The 19,846-nt window shown below is 39.1% G+C and overlaps 1 protein-coding gene across 3 annotated transcripts in view; it reads right to left on the reverse strand.

Moving 5' to 3' along the window:
- Positions 1 to 9,497, reverse strand: part of Guf1 (GTP binding elongation factor GUF1) — a 19,379-nt gene extending 9,882 nt beyond the window's left edge. The window contains 11 exon segments of one of the 3 annotated variants that reach the window (NM_001107215.1): positions 74 to 206; positions 970 to 1,093; positions 2,182 to 2,321; positions 3,533 to 3,736; positions 4,211 to 4,275; positions 6,067 to 6,150; positions 6,818 to 6,895; positions 7,470 to 7,550; positions 7,810 to 7,958; positions 8,130 to 8,241; positions 9,222 to 9,497. In NM_001107215.1, coding sequence (NP_001100685.1) covers positions 74 to 206; positions 970 to 1,093; positions 2,182 to 2,321; positions 3,533 to 3,736; positions 4,211 to 4,275; positions 6,067 to 6,150; positions 6,818 to 6,895; positions 7,470 to 7,550; positions 7,810 to 7,958; positions 8,130 to 8,241; positions 9,222 to 9,356 — 1,305 coding nt within the window. In that variant the 5' untranslated portion in view covers positions 9,357 to 9,497. 3 annotated transcript variants of the gene reach the window in all.
- Positions 9,498 to 19,846: the final 10,349 nt, after the last annotated feature.

Genomic DNA, 19,846 nt, shown 5'->3' on the forward strand with positions numbered 1-19,846 from the left:
ATTTAGTATATACATGTACATACCTTTATTAAACTTTGTTTTAGGCTGATACAAAACAGAAATAGTGAGGTACCTTTATTAATTTGGCAGAGGAAAGAACAGCCTTGTATGGAACAGTGGGGGTTGTCAAAATAACAGAAGCATTATACTCTTGCTCTAGTCGCTGGTTAAATACCTCCATATGTAAAAGTCCAAGAAATCCCAACCTAGAGACAACGGGGAAAAAAACCCACCAAAACTCCTTTAAATCTCTATGTTTTATTGGGCTGTTTGCTGTTGTGAACACAGTGCTACTTGAGGTAAAGGGTGGAATCAAGAATCATTCCAGCAATTTGCATTTCTTGTATAAACTTATAAAATAAGACCCAATTCTTCAGTGAATCTGTTTTAAATTACCCACAAACATTGGTGCACTTGAGACATAAGCAGACAGTAAGAGATCTATTTATTTTACTCATAGAAATGGATCTTTAGGGCCCGTGAAAGTGGCTGAGTGGGTATTGTGCTCACTGTATAAGCATAAAGACCCCAAATCTAGATCTCCAAGACCTAGAGGAAAAGAACAGGAGCTGCGGGATGCAATTGTGACCCCTGGGTGGGAGGAGACACAAGGTACCAGGGTAATCTCCAGAGTCAGTGACAGATACTGTCTTAAAAAATAAAGTGGAGACAAAGGTTGCTCTCAGGCCCATGAGCATGCACACATGGTGTGCACACCCAAACATACATGCATACATATACACAAAAATATATTTGTAGAGACAGGTGAATCTCTGTAAGTTTGAGGCCAGCCTGGTCTACCACAGCTAGTTCTAGGATGGCCAGGGCAATATAGTAAGATCCTGTCTCAAACCCTCCACCCCAACCCCAAAATATTAAAAAAAATTTTTAGTCTGATCTTCAGAAATGTTCATGAACAACACATCCAATCAGAACGTATCTTCTGTGACTCTGATGCAATGTCCTTACCTCCAGCCAGCACCCAGGGCCAGACTACTGTCCCGATGCACTGTCACACTGGAGTCATTTAAGGTCAGTTTTTCTATAGCACTCTTGAGGTTATTATATTCGGATTGGTCTATAGGGTACACTCCTGGGGATACAGACATAATAGAAATACTGTCACATTCAAAAGTAACCATCTGGCATTCATATCCTTTTTCTGTAATTGGTTGCAAGCTTATCTTAGAATCCATTAGCATTAATGATGTACAATTGTGATATGCTACAGTGATTCTATGCTTTCAGAGAAATACAAAAAGAAGAAAAACATGTAAACCACAAAGGGAATCAAGTTTACTAATAATTAGGCAAAGCATGTTTATTTTAAAAAGCAAAAGTACACACTCTAAGTACTACTTACAGTGCCACTCTAAGTAGAAACATCAGTAGGTGGGGAATAGCACCAGAAATGAACAGGACTCTGGAGTTAGTTTCTGGACTAATTACTACAGGAAATGTGGCTCTGGGTTCAGAAATGTACTGCTTAGAACTACGGGAACTACTGCTAATCACACCGACTGTCTTTACCTCCTGCTTAAGTTTACACTTTACAAACCTCCTGAAATCAAATGACTGAGTCTATCTAAGCACAGCAACCATAAAGTTATGGCCTCTGCTGAGAGGGCACTGTGAGGAGAAAGCAGGGGTCAGACAAGCTGGGTGGGTTAGAGTAAGCAGAGGCACCTCAGTCAGTCCTCTCTATATGTGCAATGCTCAAAGGAACGGATGGTCTGATGTTACACAGTACAGGCTACACAGTGGTCTACTTCATCCACAGGAACAGAGGGTAACTAAGAGGAGGGAACTCATTAATTCCACTGAGAACTGTAATCAAAACAGCCTAAATTAGAGAAAAAATTTCAAATATGATCGACTAACTTCTCAGAAAAATAAGAAAATTCATGTTACTAGGATCTCCTAATTAGTCACTTAATTCTTAAGGGATCCCAAATGATCGCATATAAAATGTCACCATGATATATAGAAATACCACATACAAATATACAAGCAAATGAAATAGCATATACATACATATATTATACATGTATATGTATAATATATATTACAAACAGATCTACAAACATATATATTATCTTCTATTATATTTGTTTTCATCACAAAACAGAATTTTAATTAAAAATATTTTGGCCCCTTGTCTTCAATTTTTGAGCTCCTCACCTGCAAATACCATTGGTTTCGCTGATTTAAACCCAGGCAAGGGCTCCACTGGATGATTATGTAAATATAATGTGTCTCCTATTTGTGCTTCAGTGACATCTTTCATCCCAGCAATCAGAAAGCCCACCTGTCCTGCATATCTAAATAAAATTAGTATATGCAAATATTTACTGCTTTTCTGTTGTTATGTGCAAATTCCCTAGGAAATTCCCAAACAAGTAAGGGTCACATACCCATCTTCAACCTCTAAAGTTCAGCAGAAAACAGCAGCATGTCTTATCCATTGCCCAGTGTCTAGAGACCTAAACCTGTCTGTGACTGTGCCTGCCTTCTGTAAACTACACATGCCCCTATATACACTGTAAAACTGTACTACTGGAGAAAATTTCAGGAGACTGTCATGTCTAGTATTATGTGATGTAGGCTCATTAAGAAGGGGAAAATGATAAATGTTCAACCAAACAGAAAAATCTAAGTATGTAACAAGTCTATTACACACCTGACTTCCACATGAAAAGGTCAGATTCATAGTAACAGACACAGTTGCATGTAGGTTGCAAGGAACGCCTTCAATAAAGATGCAGTAATTAATGTTGAATACCTGTATTACTACATATTTGTTTGTATATAACATATATATGTATATGTACATACATATGTATGTATATATGTATGGACTTAATTTAGAAAGACTCCACCAACATTAAAATGAACTGACTCTAGCATGCAGTGATTCGCATGAGGCTTTATAGACACAGCATGTCACTGTGCGATATGATCCATGTACTCAGAATATTCAACGCCTTCACTTTCACCTGAGAAGCATAAACTAAGGGCCTGATGTCATGTCTTCTCAGTATCAGTAGCCACTCAGCAGCTGTCTCATAACTAACTCAAATATGGTTTCAATATTTAAATTAAATATTAATTAAAATACATTTTAATTAATCTAGGCTTAGGTTTAATCCTAAATTCCACAGTGAAGAAAAGAATGGTCTCTTTTACAGTTTATAGTATCTTATATTGCAAAATTTAGTTTAATGAGATTAAAAGTAAAAGAAAAAAATCCACTGGATAATAGTTGAGGAGCCCTAATTAGTACTTAACTGTTCTATCAAATACATTTAAAAGACAAGCCTATACTAGATCACTAAGTTATTTCTACTAATTAATAAAACCTATCATCTATATATTCATAAACTACCTACTGTTCACACACATGATCCTTTTAAGTATCTGAATGTATATTTGCATAGAGCATCAGTTTTCTTAATTCTACATTATGATTATTCTGAACACACTGAGAGAAACATACATAAATTTATTACATATCTTATAATAAATTACTTACAATTTATGAGTTGGTTGTTCATTAGGATTCAAAATGCCTACTTGATTGACTTCATATGTTTTTTTAGTGTGTGCAGACACAATTTTATCTCCCTTGGAAAGCATTCCATCAAACAGTGCTATGCTGGCTACCACACCTCTGTACTGGTCAAAGGTGGAGTCAAATACCAAAGCTTTCAGCGGGTTTGCACGATGTACTTTTGGACTATTATAAAAGATAAAATTAGGTATATATAAGAAAATGCCTATTTTCAACCTAAGAAGTATGTTTAACTTATTTTAATTTCACAAAAGAAATCACTCAAAAGCCAAAGCAAAATTTTCTATAAACTGTATTAAATTCAGCCATCAGTTCTACAGTTTGAAGTTTATGGCTGTGTACTCATCAAGAAGCAAACAAATGCTGATGTGCTCCCTCCTACACCGCGGCTACCGACGGCAGCACCACCACTGTTGCCTTTTCCTGCCTCACTATACTGACCTTGACCTCATTACATTACTAAACACAAAACTTCATCCCAACCCACTGCACGATTACATGCCATATTCACCAGTTAAAATTGACAGATCGATTGATGGCTTATTAATCTAAACTAGTACATTATAAATGTCTACAAATCATTAAACTCTAAATCTGCTTTAAACTAGTAAATATGAGTGAACAGTGAAGAATGCTTACGGAGGTATTCGTTCAATGACTGCCTGGAGCACACTGTCAACGTTTGTCCCGAGTTTCGCAGAAATCTGAAAGTGTGTAGAAATCAAAGCATTGAGATGTAAGGCTACTCTCATCCTTCCTGGGGGCTCCTTATTTATAATCACAAGGAAGGATCCTCTTATTCTTTGGTATGAACACAGAAAAAGATTAGGGATTTCTTCCCGTCATTAGGTGTTCGAAGCAATATGGTTCCAGGATTGAAGTATAAGAATATTCTTCGTGTAGTGTGTTCAAAAAGCAATGGAATAAAAATTGAAACAACAGTTTTTGTGAGTAAAATACCTTTCAATTGAATGCATCACTCTAGCCAAATACCTATCAAGTCCGAAAATAACTGCTCTTCAAAGACAAAATTTCTACACAGACAAAATAACTTATGAAAAGTGATGCTAAGGGCTGGAGAGATGGGCCAGAGGTTGAGAGCACTTGCTTCCTCTTAGAACACACCAGGGTTCCGGTCCAGCATCCACATCATACCTCCTGAACCTCCATTTATATGGGATCCAACTCCTACATCTGCCCTTCTTGGGCAACTATATATGGCGCAGTTTTGGTGCTGGTACACACATGTACACATAGATAAAATTAAGTAAATAGACCCTTAAAAAATTAATTCTAAAATGAGTTTCAAAGGCTTTGTTCTAGTCCTGACACAGGCTAAATCTATAAGTAATGCAGCTACGTGTCTATCCTCACACTGTAAGGGGGGTTTTCTCACCTGATCTAATGAAATAATAAACAGCACTCTAAAACTAAAAAGGTGTTAGGAGTGCAAGGGACTCAGTCAGGTCAATCACCTGACATTTCCCAAAGAGCAATCAATAGTTGTGCTGGCTAGTTTTATGTCAACTTGACACAGAGCAGTCGTCTGAGAGACGGTAACCTCAGCTGAGAAAATGCCTCCAAAAGATCAGGCTGTAGACAAGAATGTACAGCATTTTCTTAATTAGTGTTTGATGGGAAAGGACCCTGCCCATTGTAGGTGGTACTATGCCTGAGCTGGTGGTCCCAGGCTCTATAAGAAAGCTGACTGACTGCCCCACATGTGGTCCATGCATATACAGCCACCCAATTAGACAAGATGGATGAAGCAAAGAAGTGCAGGCTGACAGGAGCCGGATGTAGATCTCTCCTGAGAGACACAGCCAGAATACAGCAAATACATAGGTGAATGCTAGCAGCAAACCACTGAACTGAGAATAGGACCCCCGTTGAAGGAATCAGAGAAAGAACTGGAAGAGCTTGAAGGGGCTCGAGACCCCATATGAACAACAATGCCAAGCAACCAGAGCTTCCAGGGACTAAGCCACTACCTAAAGACTATACATGGACTGACCCTGGACTCTGACCTCATAGGTAGCAATGAATATCCTAGTAAGATCACCAGTGGAAGGGAAAGCCCTTGGTTCTGCCAAGACTGAACCCCCAGTAAATGTAATTGTTGGGGGGAGGGCGGTAATGGGGGGAGGATGGGGAGGGGAACACACATATAGAAGGGAAGGGGGAGGGGTTAGGGGGATGTTGGCTCGGAAACCAGGAAAGGGAATAACACTCGAAATGTAAATAAGAAATACTTAAGTTAATAAAAAAAATTAATAAAAAAAAAAAAAAAAGAAAGCAGGCTGAACCAGCCATTGGGGCAAGCCAGCATATAGCACCCCTCCATGGCCTCTGCTCCAGCTCCTGCCTATAGGTTCCTCCCCTGACTTCCTTCAGTGATGGCTTAATGAAGTAGAAGCGAAATAAACCATGTCCTCCCCAAGTTGCTCTGGCCATGGCATTTCATCACAGCAATAGGACAACCAAGAAGTATTTACCTTAATACATTCCTCACTAGGGATATCGAACACTTTTTCAATCTGCTTCCCAACCCTTTCAGGATCAGCATTCTTCAGATCTATCTTTAAACAAAATTACTTAGTGAGCAAAGCAAGAATAAAATTAGTCCACAGTAATACTCTGAGATCAATAGTCTTCTGTGATTTAACCTAACTGACCTGCCCATGACTTTTTCAAAAATATGTAAAATAATCTATATATCATCAACATGATTTTAACAAGCACGACAACTAAAGAAAATTCAAGCAACTAAGTCAAAAAAAAAAAAATGTAGGCAGGACAGAGTATATCAAGACCATGAGATCAGATTTTGAAAAGAAGGTCAGATATAAAGCTATTTAGCCTTATTTTTCACTTGTCAGTGATATCAAGAAATGCAACTTAATGCGGTTTGAAATTTTAAATTAAGATCTTAACTTTACACTACAGGCAGACTTATGTGTCCCGTTTCATAGACTGCACTGATTCTTAGCTCTAAGCCCCTCTTCTCAGGACAGTGTAACTGGCACCTCTTTCTTACAGAATGGCCTTTTCTTGGCCCATGCACTTCAGACAAACCTTTTCAAGTCTATGCAGGGAATATGTGACCTGCAGTTCCATCACATGAACTTCAGAGGCACATCCCACTGATAGTCTGAAAGAATGGTAACTAGCTATACTTCACAGTGAAACACTGGATAGCTTTAGAAGGTACAGTAAGTAATAGCACTGCTGCCCCGTTTGGATTACCTTGTTTATAACTGGAATTACTGACAACTGTGCTTCAAAGGCAAGAAAGAAGTTTGCCACAGTTTGAGCTTGAATACCCTGGAAATATCAAGACAAGAGAGACCAAGTGACTGTCTTGACACTAAATGTACCACAAAATTACTAATTCAACATATTCCATATATATTCACCGAACTGATATTTTAGATCATGATACAATATGCCATCTGCCGGCCAGAGCCAGGTCCAGCAACGCCTGTAAGACCTAGGCCTTACTATTTGTGCTTGCTGAGTGGTGAGCAGTTCTGTCCCCAGCCCCAGCTACAACACAGGCAATGAGGCCTATGAGTCATGGACTACAACCTCCAAAATTGTGAGCCAAAATAAACTCTACAGGCATTTCACAGATTTCTATATGGTTATAGAAATCTGACTCATACCACTTCCTACTTTTCTGTGTCATTTACATTTTAGAGTTCAAAACCAACATTACTACTGGTAAAGAAACAGCCAAGCTAAACAGAGAGAGTCAGCACCTCAATATAAATTTGATCTAGAGTAATACAATAAATCTGTTATTCAAATGTAAAAGTTGTATTTTTAAAGTGCACTTTAAGAATTTTATGAAACAACCAACTGGGCATGTCAGATCATATATAATGCAGGATCTTACCTCATTTGCATCAACCACCAGTAAAACACCTTGGCACGCAGAAAGGGACCTAGACACTTCATAACTAAAATCAACGTGGCCCTACAAAAGCAAATGTGGGTACTTTTAAGTATTAGCTATATATTTTAAAGGAACAGATGTTATAGCTAGTCTCTGATATGACAAAAAATATAAAACGTGGTTCTTCTATAAACATTGGAAACAAGTTTTACTGGCATAAAAACAAAACAAGAAAAAAATCTAAGACAGTTGTGCAGAATTTAGCCCCCAAATGAGATAATTTTGATTGAAGTAATAACAAGATTAAGTAGCATCTTCGAGGAGATGATATGAAACTTACTGGTGTATCGATGAGATTTAGAAGGTACTGCTTTCCTCCAAAGCTGTAAAACAGAGACGCTGTCTGCGCCTTCACAGTGATTCCTCTTTCTCGCTCCACTTGTAATTTATCAAGAACCTGCTTGTTTTTCTGTGTCTTATCAATTGTTCCTAGAAATAGAAGCACTTACTAATTTCTCTGGGCTTTAAAACAAAATCCATGAATCATACAATTAACAGAAAACATTGAAGATGAAATACCAAAAGGTCAGATATCATCGCAAAGATAAATTCCCAGTTACTCTAGGTAATCACGAGCATATGATATACAATAAAAATTACCTGTTAGTTCCAGGAGCCTGTCAGCTAAAGTACTTTTGCCATGATCCACATGTGCAATGATACTGAAATTCCTAATATCTTCAACGGGAAATCTAGACATGTCAGGTTTCTCCTAAGAAGGGAAGGGAATATCACAGTTAAGTTTCCATAAAACAAATCACAAATTCAAAGAAAATTCTTTCAATCTATGGACAACTTCATTTATTGCAGTGTTTTACGCTCCCCGCTCCCTAATAAAGATGTATGATTCCACCTAACTACAAAGAACAAATTACAAAAGACTTAAAAATATATATCAATTCCATAAACAAAGCTAAATATGAATAAAAACTCCTTACTTAATACTTCCTCACATATGGAGCTAAGTGCGCATTACTTTCATGAATGGAGAATGAAAGTCATACATAGCTAACTCCTCAGGAATCCGAGAATGCCTTATCAAGCGAAATCTCTTAGACACATCACGTACTGCTGGAAACTGGTGTCCAAGTTAAATTCAGGGTTGTGTGTGTGTGCTCTCTAGGCATTTCCACCACAGTTGATATTTCAGTTGATGAAACTGTAATGATTGTAACATTTGTTTTAGCTTTCTTCTATGTGTTACTCGGTATAAAGCAGATAAAGGTATAGGGGAATTAGTCAATCAAAACTGTAAAAGCTACATTGTAGTCTTCCTTCCGCATTTATGTCAAAGCGATGCAGAATTGCGCGACTTTCAAAAGCCTTGAGTTGTGACGAGTACAAACAAATCCATTTTTCTAACGACAAGTCCCTTGCCTGGGACTAAAACGCTCCACGCCTTTGCATCCCCTCAATCTTCAAAAATTGATAACTATCTCAACGCAGCATTGAAGCTGCAAAATCGGATGCAAGTCAAGCGAGTTGCCCAAGAAACTAAAACTTAAGAAAATCGATGCTACAAAGAAGCAGCTTCTCGGAGGGTTTTAGAAGTAACATCTGCTCGTGACCTACACCAGCCCTAAGCAGGCATGAAACTGATGGAGGTGAAGCACAGCCCACCCCACTCCCGCTCGCAGCTCGCCCACGGTGCACGTGCGGAAGCCCTGCACCTTCCTGGGGTGAGCCTGTCACCTTGAGCTCGGCCGCGCTGAAGAGCCTGCAGGCGACCCCTGGCTCCAAGACACCCGCGTGCCGGGGACAGGGAGGCAGCAAGCGCGCAGCCCCAGCGGCCCACGGCGCGAGAGCCCGCCCCGCGAGCGCCCACATGCCTGGGCGGCTCAGGGTCGGGACCGCCAGGGAGACCACATAGTAAGGTCTGAGCTCAGGCCTGAGCCCACAGCCAGAACCAGGCCTGTCGCAAACCAAACGCGCTGCCAGTCGGTCGCTCCGCTTATGACGTCAGCGCGTCTACGCCAAGGTCGAAAGGTTAGCGGTGGGAGAGCCGCGGGAATCGCGGGATAGCACTGCCTCCGCAGTGCTTGTCTTGTAGTGAGCTCCTTGGGAAGGTCTCGGTTTAGGCGAATCCCGTCACTCCCTGCGCTACGAGGCGAGAGATGCCCTTGGCCTGCTCCCAGAATGCAGCGATGGGCTCCGGATGTGGAGTCCCAAAAGTTTAAGTTTGAAGTCCTGTTTCTGTCTTCTGCCAGATGGGAAAACAGTTCGAAGCCCCTCCATTCTGGGGCCCTCAGAGCCTGGTGACTTCTTTTAAGAGTCTTTCAGGAAAAACTGTAGTTCGTAGCCAGTATGAAATATAAATTTATTAATAAAAATATGATTTTATTAATAAATTAGTATAATTAATAAAAACAAAACACGTCAGAGGACAAGGATGTTGTCTTCTGTGTCTATACAAAAGAAATTCTCACCTTAAAATAGGAAAGAGAATTTATTCTGGAACCACATTTAGATTAACCCATAATTCTATGTTTCAATGAATTTTTTTGAAGTAACAGAACAAAAAAGTCATAGGTAAAAGCCTTTTCAAGTACATTGATAAAACATTGTTATAGCACAGAAGTCTCAGCTATATGCTGTGGAAGCTGAGAGAGCATTCTTAGCCTCTGTGATTGGCCGAACTAGACTTAACTTAATACTTTTCAATAGGTTTTAATCTGTGTGTTAGGATACTAAATCTACCTTTATCTGCTAATCACAGGATAAATACCTCTCTGCCCTTCAACTGAGTATCCTGTAGTAGTTTTTCTACCACTTTTCCTCAAATAGTCAAATTTACTATCCCTTCTAGAAAGCCAAACGAGGTCTCCTAAACATGGTCTAAAAATTCGATGTAGCTGTAACATTTTTACCTTCTACAGTTCCTCAAAAACCTTCTTCAAAATACTAACATGCAGCTGCCAATCTCTAGATTCTGCTTATCCCTGACATTTATTTGCATGCCTCTCACAGGACTCACCTAACCAACATTGTGGTAGTCGAGGACCCTGTTTCAGGTACCACTTACTGTAAACTGCACAGCTTTGGGATTGTCCTCACTGGGGCAGTGGGCAATGAAGAAACAACAGGCAATAGTACAGAGAAGCTAGGACTGAGTGGGCTGTGTGTTCTCGTGACACACCAGTAGCCTGGAAACTAAGAAGGCTTACATACAGCTGAAGGAGAAAGTAGGTTAGCTAATCTTGACAGAGGTGTCTCTGAAGTGCAGCAGTCTGCGTTGTAGTCACTCAGGAGGAAGAAGTTTAGTTGATAAGCCTTTTGCACACACTGTCAACAACCTTGTGGGACCTAGGGGAAGACCTTGGCATTCCCATGGGTCTGAGGCATTGACAGTCATGAGATGACCATGTTCATGTTAACAATACATATTCATTAAGGACTTCGTCTGCCTCCCACAGCATCTCCCTACCTCCCCAGGGAATGATTTTTGCCCAAGGTGACCTGGGTTCTCCTACATCAATTAACAATCAAGACAAACTCCTCAGACACACCCACAGGCCAATCTGATCTGCCTTACTACTCAAATGAGACTCTTCTCAGGTGACACTAGGCTTTGTCAAGTTAATAGTAAAAATCTAACTGCCAGAGGAGAACCCCTTCTGGGGAGCTCATAGTTTAGGTTCTCTTATGTCTTAGTTAGGGTTCCCATTGCTGTGAAGAGACACAATGACTAAGGCAACTCTTAGAAAGCAAATATTTAATTTGGTCTAGCTTACAGTTTCAGAGGTTCAGACCATTACCATCATGGGAGAAAGCATGGCAGAGTCTAGACAGGCACAGTGCTGAAGGAGCTGAGAGCTCTACATCTTGTCTGGAAGGCAAGCAAAGGAAGACTGTCTTGCAAGCAGTTAGGAGGAGGGTCTCAAAGCCCACCCCCACAGAAACACATTTCCTCCAATAAGGCTACACCTTCCAACAATGCCACTCCCTATGGGCCAAGCATATTCAAACAACTGCATTTTTTAAAGAATTTTTTGTTTCAAATTTGGAGATTTTGGTGAGTAGAGTGTTACCCCTCAGGTTGTCATTCCTTTGTCCTCCTGGAGAGAGTAAGATTTTTCACTTTGATGTTACTAATCTTAACAAGTACAGTTACTTTGTCCACATAAAATGGCTTGGCCACTTTCCTCATCAAGCTACATTTTTCATACATGTTTAGTTTATCATAATCATACTAAGCACAGTAAATAATACCATTTGTGCTGGACAGCTTTATGTTTACTTGACACAAGTTAGTTTGTGGCACCTTAGTTGAGAAAATGCCCCCGTAAGATCTTGCTGTAGGCATCCTGTAGGGAATTTTCTAAATGATTGATGAGGGAAGACCCATACCATTGTGGGTAATGCCACACCTGGGCTAGTGGTCTTCAGTTCTATAAGAAAACAGGCTGAGCAAACCAGTAAGCAGCACTCCTCCCTGGCCTCTGTATCTGCTCCTGCTTCCAGGTACCTGCCCTATTGGAGTTCCTGCCATGTCTTACCTCAATGATGAACTACAGTGTGCAAGTGTAACCAAATAAACCCTATCCTTCCCCTTCTTGCTTTTACTGGTAGTCCTTTATCATAGCAATAGCAACCCTAACTAGGACACCATGCAGCAGTTGGACATTACGCTGTCTTGAAATTTCTTCACCCATCCAATGTAATCCATTATATTTAGATTCAGCTTCAAGTCCAAGAGTCCTTGTACTGTTCTGAAACTTTGTGAACACAATCTTTCTTGTCTTTCTTTCTGTCAAGATTCTAGCTTTCCACACCCCCATTACAATGATCTGATTCCAGGCCTTCTCTAGGTTTTGGCCCAAATCATTTCTCCTGAAAACAAGTTCTAAAAGCATAAGAGCCGTGACAACAGCAACCTATCTTTTGGTACCAAATTTTTGTATTAGTTATTTTTATTACTGTGGCTTTAAGGGGATACATCAAGAACACAAGACAAGGTCTTGAGAGATAGCTCAATGGTTTAGAGCACTGACTGCTCTTCCAGAATACCAAAGTTGAATTCACAGCACCCACATGGCAGCTCACTACGGTCTGTAGTTCAGCTACATGTGATTTGACACCCTCACACAGACATAATGCAGGGCAAACACTAATGAATATAAAATAAATAAATCATTTAAAACAGGTTTTGTCCAAAGCCATGAAATACAGGATGAATCCTGATATCCAACTGTCTTCCTCTTTTTATGCCTTTAATTTTATTCTGGGACCCCATTCCAAAAGATAAAGGTACTGTCTTCTAGTCTCATTCAAATTGTTTCGTAAACACACACACACACAGGGGTATGGAAAGAGGGAAGGAGGGAGACAGACACAAAGATAGAGACAGTGAGATACAGAGAGGAACAGACAGACACATAGCACACACACACACACACACACACACACACACACACACAGAGAGAGAGAGAGAGAGACAGAGAGAGAGAGTCAGAGACAGAGACAGAGACAAAGAGACAAAGGTAGACAGACAGACACAAAGACACATACAGAGATGAGCACAGAGAGAGAAATGCAGACAAACAGACACCTTGGACCTCCAGATAGAGTTGCATTCCCAGGTACTGGACATTCATACTTCAACTTATGAGGTAGGAGGACAGAATTCAGTCTGTAATGAATAGAATGATGATGAAATCCTAATACCTTCATTAAATCTAAATTCTGTATCAAGATTATTGGCATTATGGGACATTTTTCAGCTCTAGTAATGCTTATAGAGTATCTATTGATGTTGAAACAATTTAACATTGCTACTCTGCAGCTAAACTGTAACCATCAAGTGTTGATAACATAAACTACTAGTAGCCTGATTTTAACTCTTCTATGAGTAGTTCCAAACTTTTTTCCAATATTTGAACAGAAATTGAGGGTTTAAGAGAACTTTTATGTCATAAACTAGACAGTGCTTTGAAAAGAGGAATGGAAAACTACTGCTAACCTTTGGCCTTCAATATGCACACACCAGTCTGCATACCCTTGTACACACACACACACACACACACACAGAGAGAGAGAGAGAGAGAGAGAGAGAGAGAGAGAGAGAAAGAGAGAGAGAATAAAATAATAAGTGGTTTAATGAATAATACTTGTTCTTGGGGTGGCCCAAAATCAGAGGCCAGGAAATATCTATAAAGAATGTGCCAAACGATCCTGAGGTGAGGTCAGCCGGGAATACAGAGAAGGAAGTACTGTCTCAGGGTATCAGCACATTGAATTTACTACAAAGTTTGCACTATACAGGGGTATATCTTCCAACAACAGTGACAGACGATTGTTCAACTAAAGTATTTTCCAAAGAGGTATTAAGGTCTGGAGTTCACATGAAGTGAGTTTGGGATTGGTGATCAGGATGTAAAGTGAATAAATAAATAAATAAATAAGGAAAAAGAAATTTGGCTCAAGGTAGTAATTAATCAGTTTCTATTAGAGATCTGGAAAACAGTTTAATGTCTGGTGCTGTTCCACAACAAAGAAGCAGCTGGTGTGATCAAAGGGTGATCAATATACCTGTGTCTCCTGGTCAGTCTCAAAATCTGTGAGTGGATCTGGAAAACTCTACAGGGTGGGCTCTATAATTCGTTCTTGGTGCCTACCTCCACATTTTAGTTTAATCCTGTGTTGATAGCTATAAAAATGAACATTGGGATGTGTTGAAACATGTATTTCCTCTAATTCAAGAAGAAAACACCAATTTTCATAGCTAATGCATAATGCCTTTTGTGATGAGAAGTTGAACTTCCTAGAAATTTTTGAGAATAAACCTCATGGCTCTTATACAGTATTAAATAAGGATTTCTATTGTGGTGACAAAACACCATGACTATGAACAACCTGGAGATGAAAAGGTCTAGTTCGCTTCCACATCAAAGTCTGTCAGTGAAGGAAGTCAGGCCAGGAACTCAAGGCAGGAATATGGTGGCAGAAAGTAATACAGAAGCCATGGAGGGGCACTGCTTTCTGACTTGCTCTCGACTTGCTCAGCCTGATTTTTTATAGCACCCAGGACCACAAGTCCAGGAGTGATACTGCCCACATTGAGTTGGGCTCTCCCATATCAATTATGAATCAAGTTAATGGGCCATAAGCTTTCCCACAGAGTAATCTGGTGAGGATGGTTTCTCCTTCTTCCCAGTGACTAGCATATGTTGAGTTGACATAGAACTGACCAGCACACACTGTGTGTCTCAGCAAGAAATTCTCTGTAAGAAAGCCAGGTTTATAGGAAACGAAGAGGGTTGGATATGGTGCATCAACTGTACTCATTACAAGAATTGCAAGATTCAAATAATCTAAAACAAACAAACAAAAAACAAAAGAGAAGAGGAAAAAGAGGAGAAAAAAAAACCTTAAGTGCACATATGCCAAGGAAAATTGATCTTTCTCTTAAAGGATTTTATTTTCTAGCCATTTTATTTATCTTTAAAATTATCACTTTAAATGTAGGAGCTGCAGCCTCGGTGCAGAGCCATTGCCTAGCCTGTCAGAGTAAGTTTGGTGTCCTAAGTGCTGTAATGTGCTCTTGCTTTGAGATTTCAAAGGAAGAGAAATAACCTCAGGGCTTAGGTGTTAATACTTCGCTTTTTACTTCTTTCACTTACTCTATCCTTTCCTATGCATAATTATTTATATAACACCCGCTAATTTTTCTCTTCTGATTCCTCGGATTTGTTGTTCAACACTAAACATTAGTATTCATTTGTTTGAGGCCATGTTACCTCAGATACAGTTTCTTCCCAATGTGTTTATTTCTCTGTGACAGTTGTAAAAAAATGTTATTTATTTTTGTTCCTAAGAAATGGAATTGTCACACCTTGAGTAAAGAACATGCGAAATAAACAATGATTTTAAAGTGGCTCTAGGAGCATGAGAAAAAATAATTTTCAAAAAAAATGCATAGGTATCTTTCCGACTTTATGCTCTGACACTCTGGACCATGCAGCAATTTTAAGTCTCTTTTTTTACAATTATACATCAGTAGTTTTAGAAGGCGTATTTTAAAGTCATGTAGTCCAAAATTATCATTGTTCTGATGAGAAAACCATGACACAAAGAGGCTAAGTTAACTCGTAAGGTCACACAGGAGCAGTGAGGACAGGTCAGAATACTGCAGAAGGAAAATGTGAGCTGACATGTTTGCAGCAACCTCTGGGACAAACCACTGTTTGTCAGCAAACCACTGTTTGTCTCCACTTGAGGAAGGGGAGAGCCAGAGGAGCCTCTGTGTTGCGAAGTAACCAATAGTTGAGTGACTGGTATCTTTCCTGTCTTTCTCCTGAGAACAGATGATATGGAGAGAAAGCACGTGATGTTAATACATCTCCTCAAGAAAAAGCATAATGCCTACCAATTTGGTTTGCAAGGCAAACTATCTTGATTTTCCAGAAGCTGAGAGCTTTATAACTTTGACATGATATTTGTGAGGGTGCATTTTTGTACATTTAACTATTAAAATTAAGTTGATTGATAAATTCAAGTAACAGTATTTAAACATGACATTTCCTGCCATCATATTACTCATGTGTTGCTTCGGAACAAAATACACTCATTTACTAGATTCTATGTTTCTTGAAAAACCAGAGATTAGCTGAATTCTCCTGCTCATAGGCATTATTTTGAGGGCCTTTGGGAACAACAATTTGTAGGGCAGTATCCCACCCACTTGTCTATTGAGAAATTAAAAAAAATGTTTCTACCTCCCACTGGTTCATTGGCATCTAAGAAAGAAGTATCACTTAGAATTTTCAAAGAAGTCAATGCTTTCTCTGTGTAATGTCTGTCGGTGGGGTCTCTGTTTTCATTTGCTACAAGAGGAAGGGTTTCTGATGAGCAAGCTACTAAGTTTAGAAGTCCTTTATAACAACAAAAAAAATATAAATTACCATGAAGTTTCATATGTCTGCATGTTGGGTTCTGAATATGCAGAATTCCTCTACAAGGTACTTAACCGAGTATGATATGAATGCATAATTGTCAGGTATAAAATGAGATGTTGCAGACACAGATGCTGCTTACAGTCTCGTCAGCTCCTGATACTTCACATAAAAGATGCTAAAGAATTACAAATGCCACATCAGCACAACATCATAATTCATGCTGCTGTCTTTGTCTTCTCCTCCTCCCTTTCCTCCTTGTCATATTGAGTCTGATTGGCACAGCCCATATGCAGGGCTATAGGGCAATCCACTGAAATAGGGGCAACGTACCACAGGCAACATTCCTGAATAAAACTGATTTTTCCTTCCAAAAGGACAAAGTGAGTATTATCTAAATGTTTTGTGCACATATATGAATTAACAAAGACTACTAAAACACATGAAAAATGACATTTGAAAAAATGGTATCATTAAAATAAAAAGGTAAACAATGTTTTTTAAATTTAAATATTGAGGGATTTTTATTCATCTGTAATAAAATAAGATCAGAGAAAAAAAGAATTATAGAAAGTATTTTTCGTGTCGATTTTTGCTGCAGCTAGCAACCACAGAAGGTTCATTTCTGGTGTTAGTAAATCATTGTAACAGTAAAAGGATGCTTTTAGTTTGCTTGTATGGGATATATTACTCCATATCCTTATCCTGCTTATGGTCAATACTTCATATTGTTGAATAATTACAATATAAAAAGCCTATAGAATTATAACCAAAGGTTATAGCTTCAAGCAGGCAGATAGAAGTAGAAACAAAGGGAACTGGTATGAGATGTAGCTTAGAATCAGAGATAATAGAGCTTACTGAGAAAGTGGATGATTTTTTTTTCATTTCTGTGAATGGTTATGTTTTAGTATCATTTCTTGAGAGGGAGATGACAATGCAGACGGGAAAGAAATGAAATCATTTTGGGTTTCCATGTGCTTGAAATTGTGTATCAGATAGATTGGAGCTGAGGAGAAAGGTCCAGGTTCTGAAAATTGTCTCTATATACGTAGATACACCCATGAGAATGAGTGAGTTAAAAGAAAGAAAGAAGGAAGGAGGGAAAAGAAAGGAGTTAAAGAAATGGATTGTGAAGGGGAAAGGAAGCGATTGGGAAGAAACCATGATGTTCTCTTTTAATCAGAAGAGATCTTTGGTCAGATTCACTTTGGTCATTGAGAACTTAGAAACGATTATTTAAATAGATTAGCTAGATTGATCAGTGATGACTCTGTGACTGTCCTTTTGATCGATCTAAACTCTGTCCTTTAAGATAAACTAAAGCAATCAGATGATTTGTTAATGGAGGAAAGCATTTAAGTCCATTTTCTGCATGTAAAACATTACATTTATAAGAGTAGCTTTAAAGGACTCTAGCATCTGTATTAATGATCCGTTAATGTACTTCTCAGGAAATTGAAGTCATTTGGTCTTCAATGTTTCATGGCTTACAGTACACTTGAGGCTTAGATTAATTTCATTTTTATATACCCTTTTTGGTTGATGTATTTTTGGAATCCATTTAATCAAACCAGACTTTCATGAAGGAAATTGAATTTAAAAATGTATAGTCACAAAAGTTTCAAATTTATCTAGATGGAATGAAATTTTAAAAAAGCCTTGATAAACTTTTCAGTGAATTTACTTATCAGGAAAAATGTTCCTTGATTTTCTGCAGTTAAGAGAAAAGATCCATGTTCTTTCGAAAGGAACCTTGATGCCAGTTACCCTGATTTAATCAGTGCACATTATATGGGTATATTTGTCAGACTAGACCCAGTTAATGAATAAAAATGATATATTTCAATAAAAATAAAACAAGAGAATAAAATACTAAAAGGAAGAAAAGAAATTGCGATCTAATTGTTGCTCCTGTGCATAAATTTAATGTTTTTTCATAGTTATATCACCAAGAAAGAAAAGGTCTCCAAATTTTAGAAATCATCTTCAAATATCGAATAGAAGCAGAAGTCTATCTTATGACCAAATAAATGACATATGATTGTAGGTTTGGATTTTTTAAACCTACTTTTAATATGGGTTCTCATGTTTCAACCCACCTTCTAGCCCCCCATCCAAAGGTAGGGGAGAAAAGTTGGTAAATAGGGCAAGGGGATATGGACCTGTCTAAAAGTAGTTCTTTGGGGGCGATTCCAATCTCTGTCAGGATACCAGCAGTCCAGTTCAGTACGGTCAGTATACCAAACAGGAATCAGCATCTATGGCATGATCCAGCAGAAACTTCCAGGCCTCTGCAGAATTGACACAAGTCAGCGAGAGCAACCAGAACCAGCAGGACTGTTTTGGGAGGTCCTCAGCTGTGTCTCTCTCAATGACGTGAAGACCAGCAAAGATGTGAGACTAGCGAAGCATTGCACAGCTAAGCTGTGCAAGGGCTGTCAGTGTCTGTTGGGTCCTATTTATACTCTTTCCAAACATCACATGTCCTCTCATGGATCTCACCTCAGCTAAACACCAGGGGAACCTGCACTTTATGACATATCCACAAACTTTCACTTCATATGCTTACGGTATTTCCAGTATGAAATTATCATTTAGTATATTATACTTTCTCACTCCTCTCGACTTTCATTGGTCTTCCCACATTTTCCTCATCTGAATCCCCTCATTGATGCTCATGCTCCGGCTAGGACCCCTCGATTCATCCTTCAGCTGCCATGATTTTATAGTATCTTATGCTCTGTCACTGCGATGGCCTCCACTAAACTAGTGTCTCCTTCCCATTCCTGCGTAAAATGGATCACATCTTTCTATTTCCTAAAACCTTGAATAGCTCTCATTTCAATTACAGCAATTATAGATTGCTTGTCAAGACCTACAACCCCCTTTTATTCTGGTCTACATCTCAGAATCATCTTCTTAAACCTCCCCCTAGTTCAAAGGTACTACTGATTTTATGTTTAAACCCAAAATGGCCAAACTCCTTGTTGCCTTATAGCCCTTGATGGAAATACTCTCCACACAGCCTCCTGTGGGGCTTCTTTCTCTTCAATCAGTTCCGCACTTAGATAAGCCTTTTCATAAATCATCACTAAGATTCCCTTCCCTCATTACTCTTTTACATAGTTAATTTCTAACATTATCTTAAATGATCATTGGGCTAGCTAGTTTTATGTCAATGTGATACAAGCTAAAGTCATCTAGGAAGAGGGAACCTTAGATAAGAAAAAACCTTCATAACATTAGGCTGCAACCAAGTCTACAGGGCACATCCTTAATTAGTGATTGACAGGGGAGGGCATAGCCCATTGTTGGTGGAGCCACCCCAGGGCTGGTGGTCCTGGGTTCTATAAGAAAGCAGGCTGAGCAGGTCATGGGGAGCAAGCCAAAAAGCAATGTTCTTCCATGGCCTCTGCATCAGGT

This window comes from Rattus norvegicus, chromosome 14 (assembly GCF_036323735.1).
Source record: "Rattus norvegicus strain BN/NHsdMcwi chromosome 14, GRCr8, whole genome shotgun sequence".
NCBI classification, from domain to species: Eukaryota; Metazoa; Chordata; class Mammalia; order Rodentia; family Muridae; genus Rattus; species Rattus norvegicus.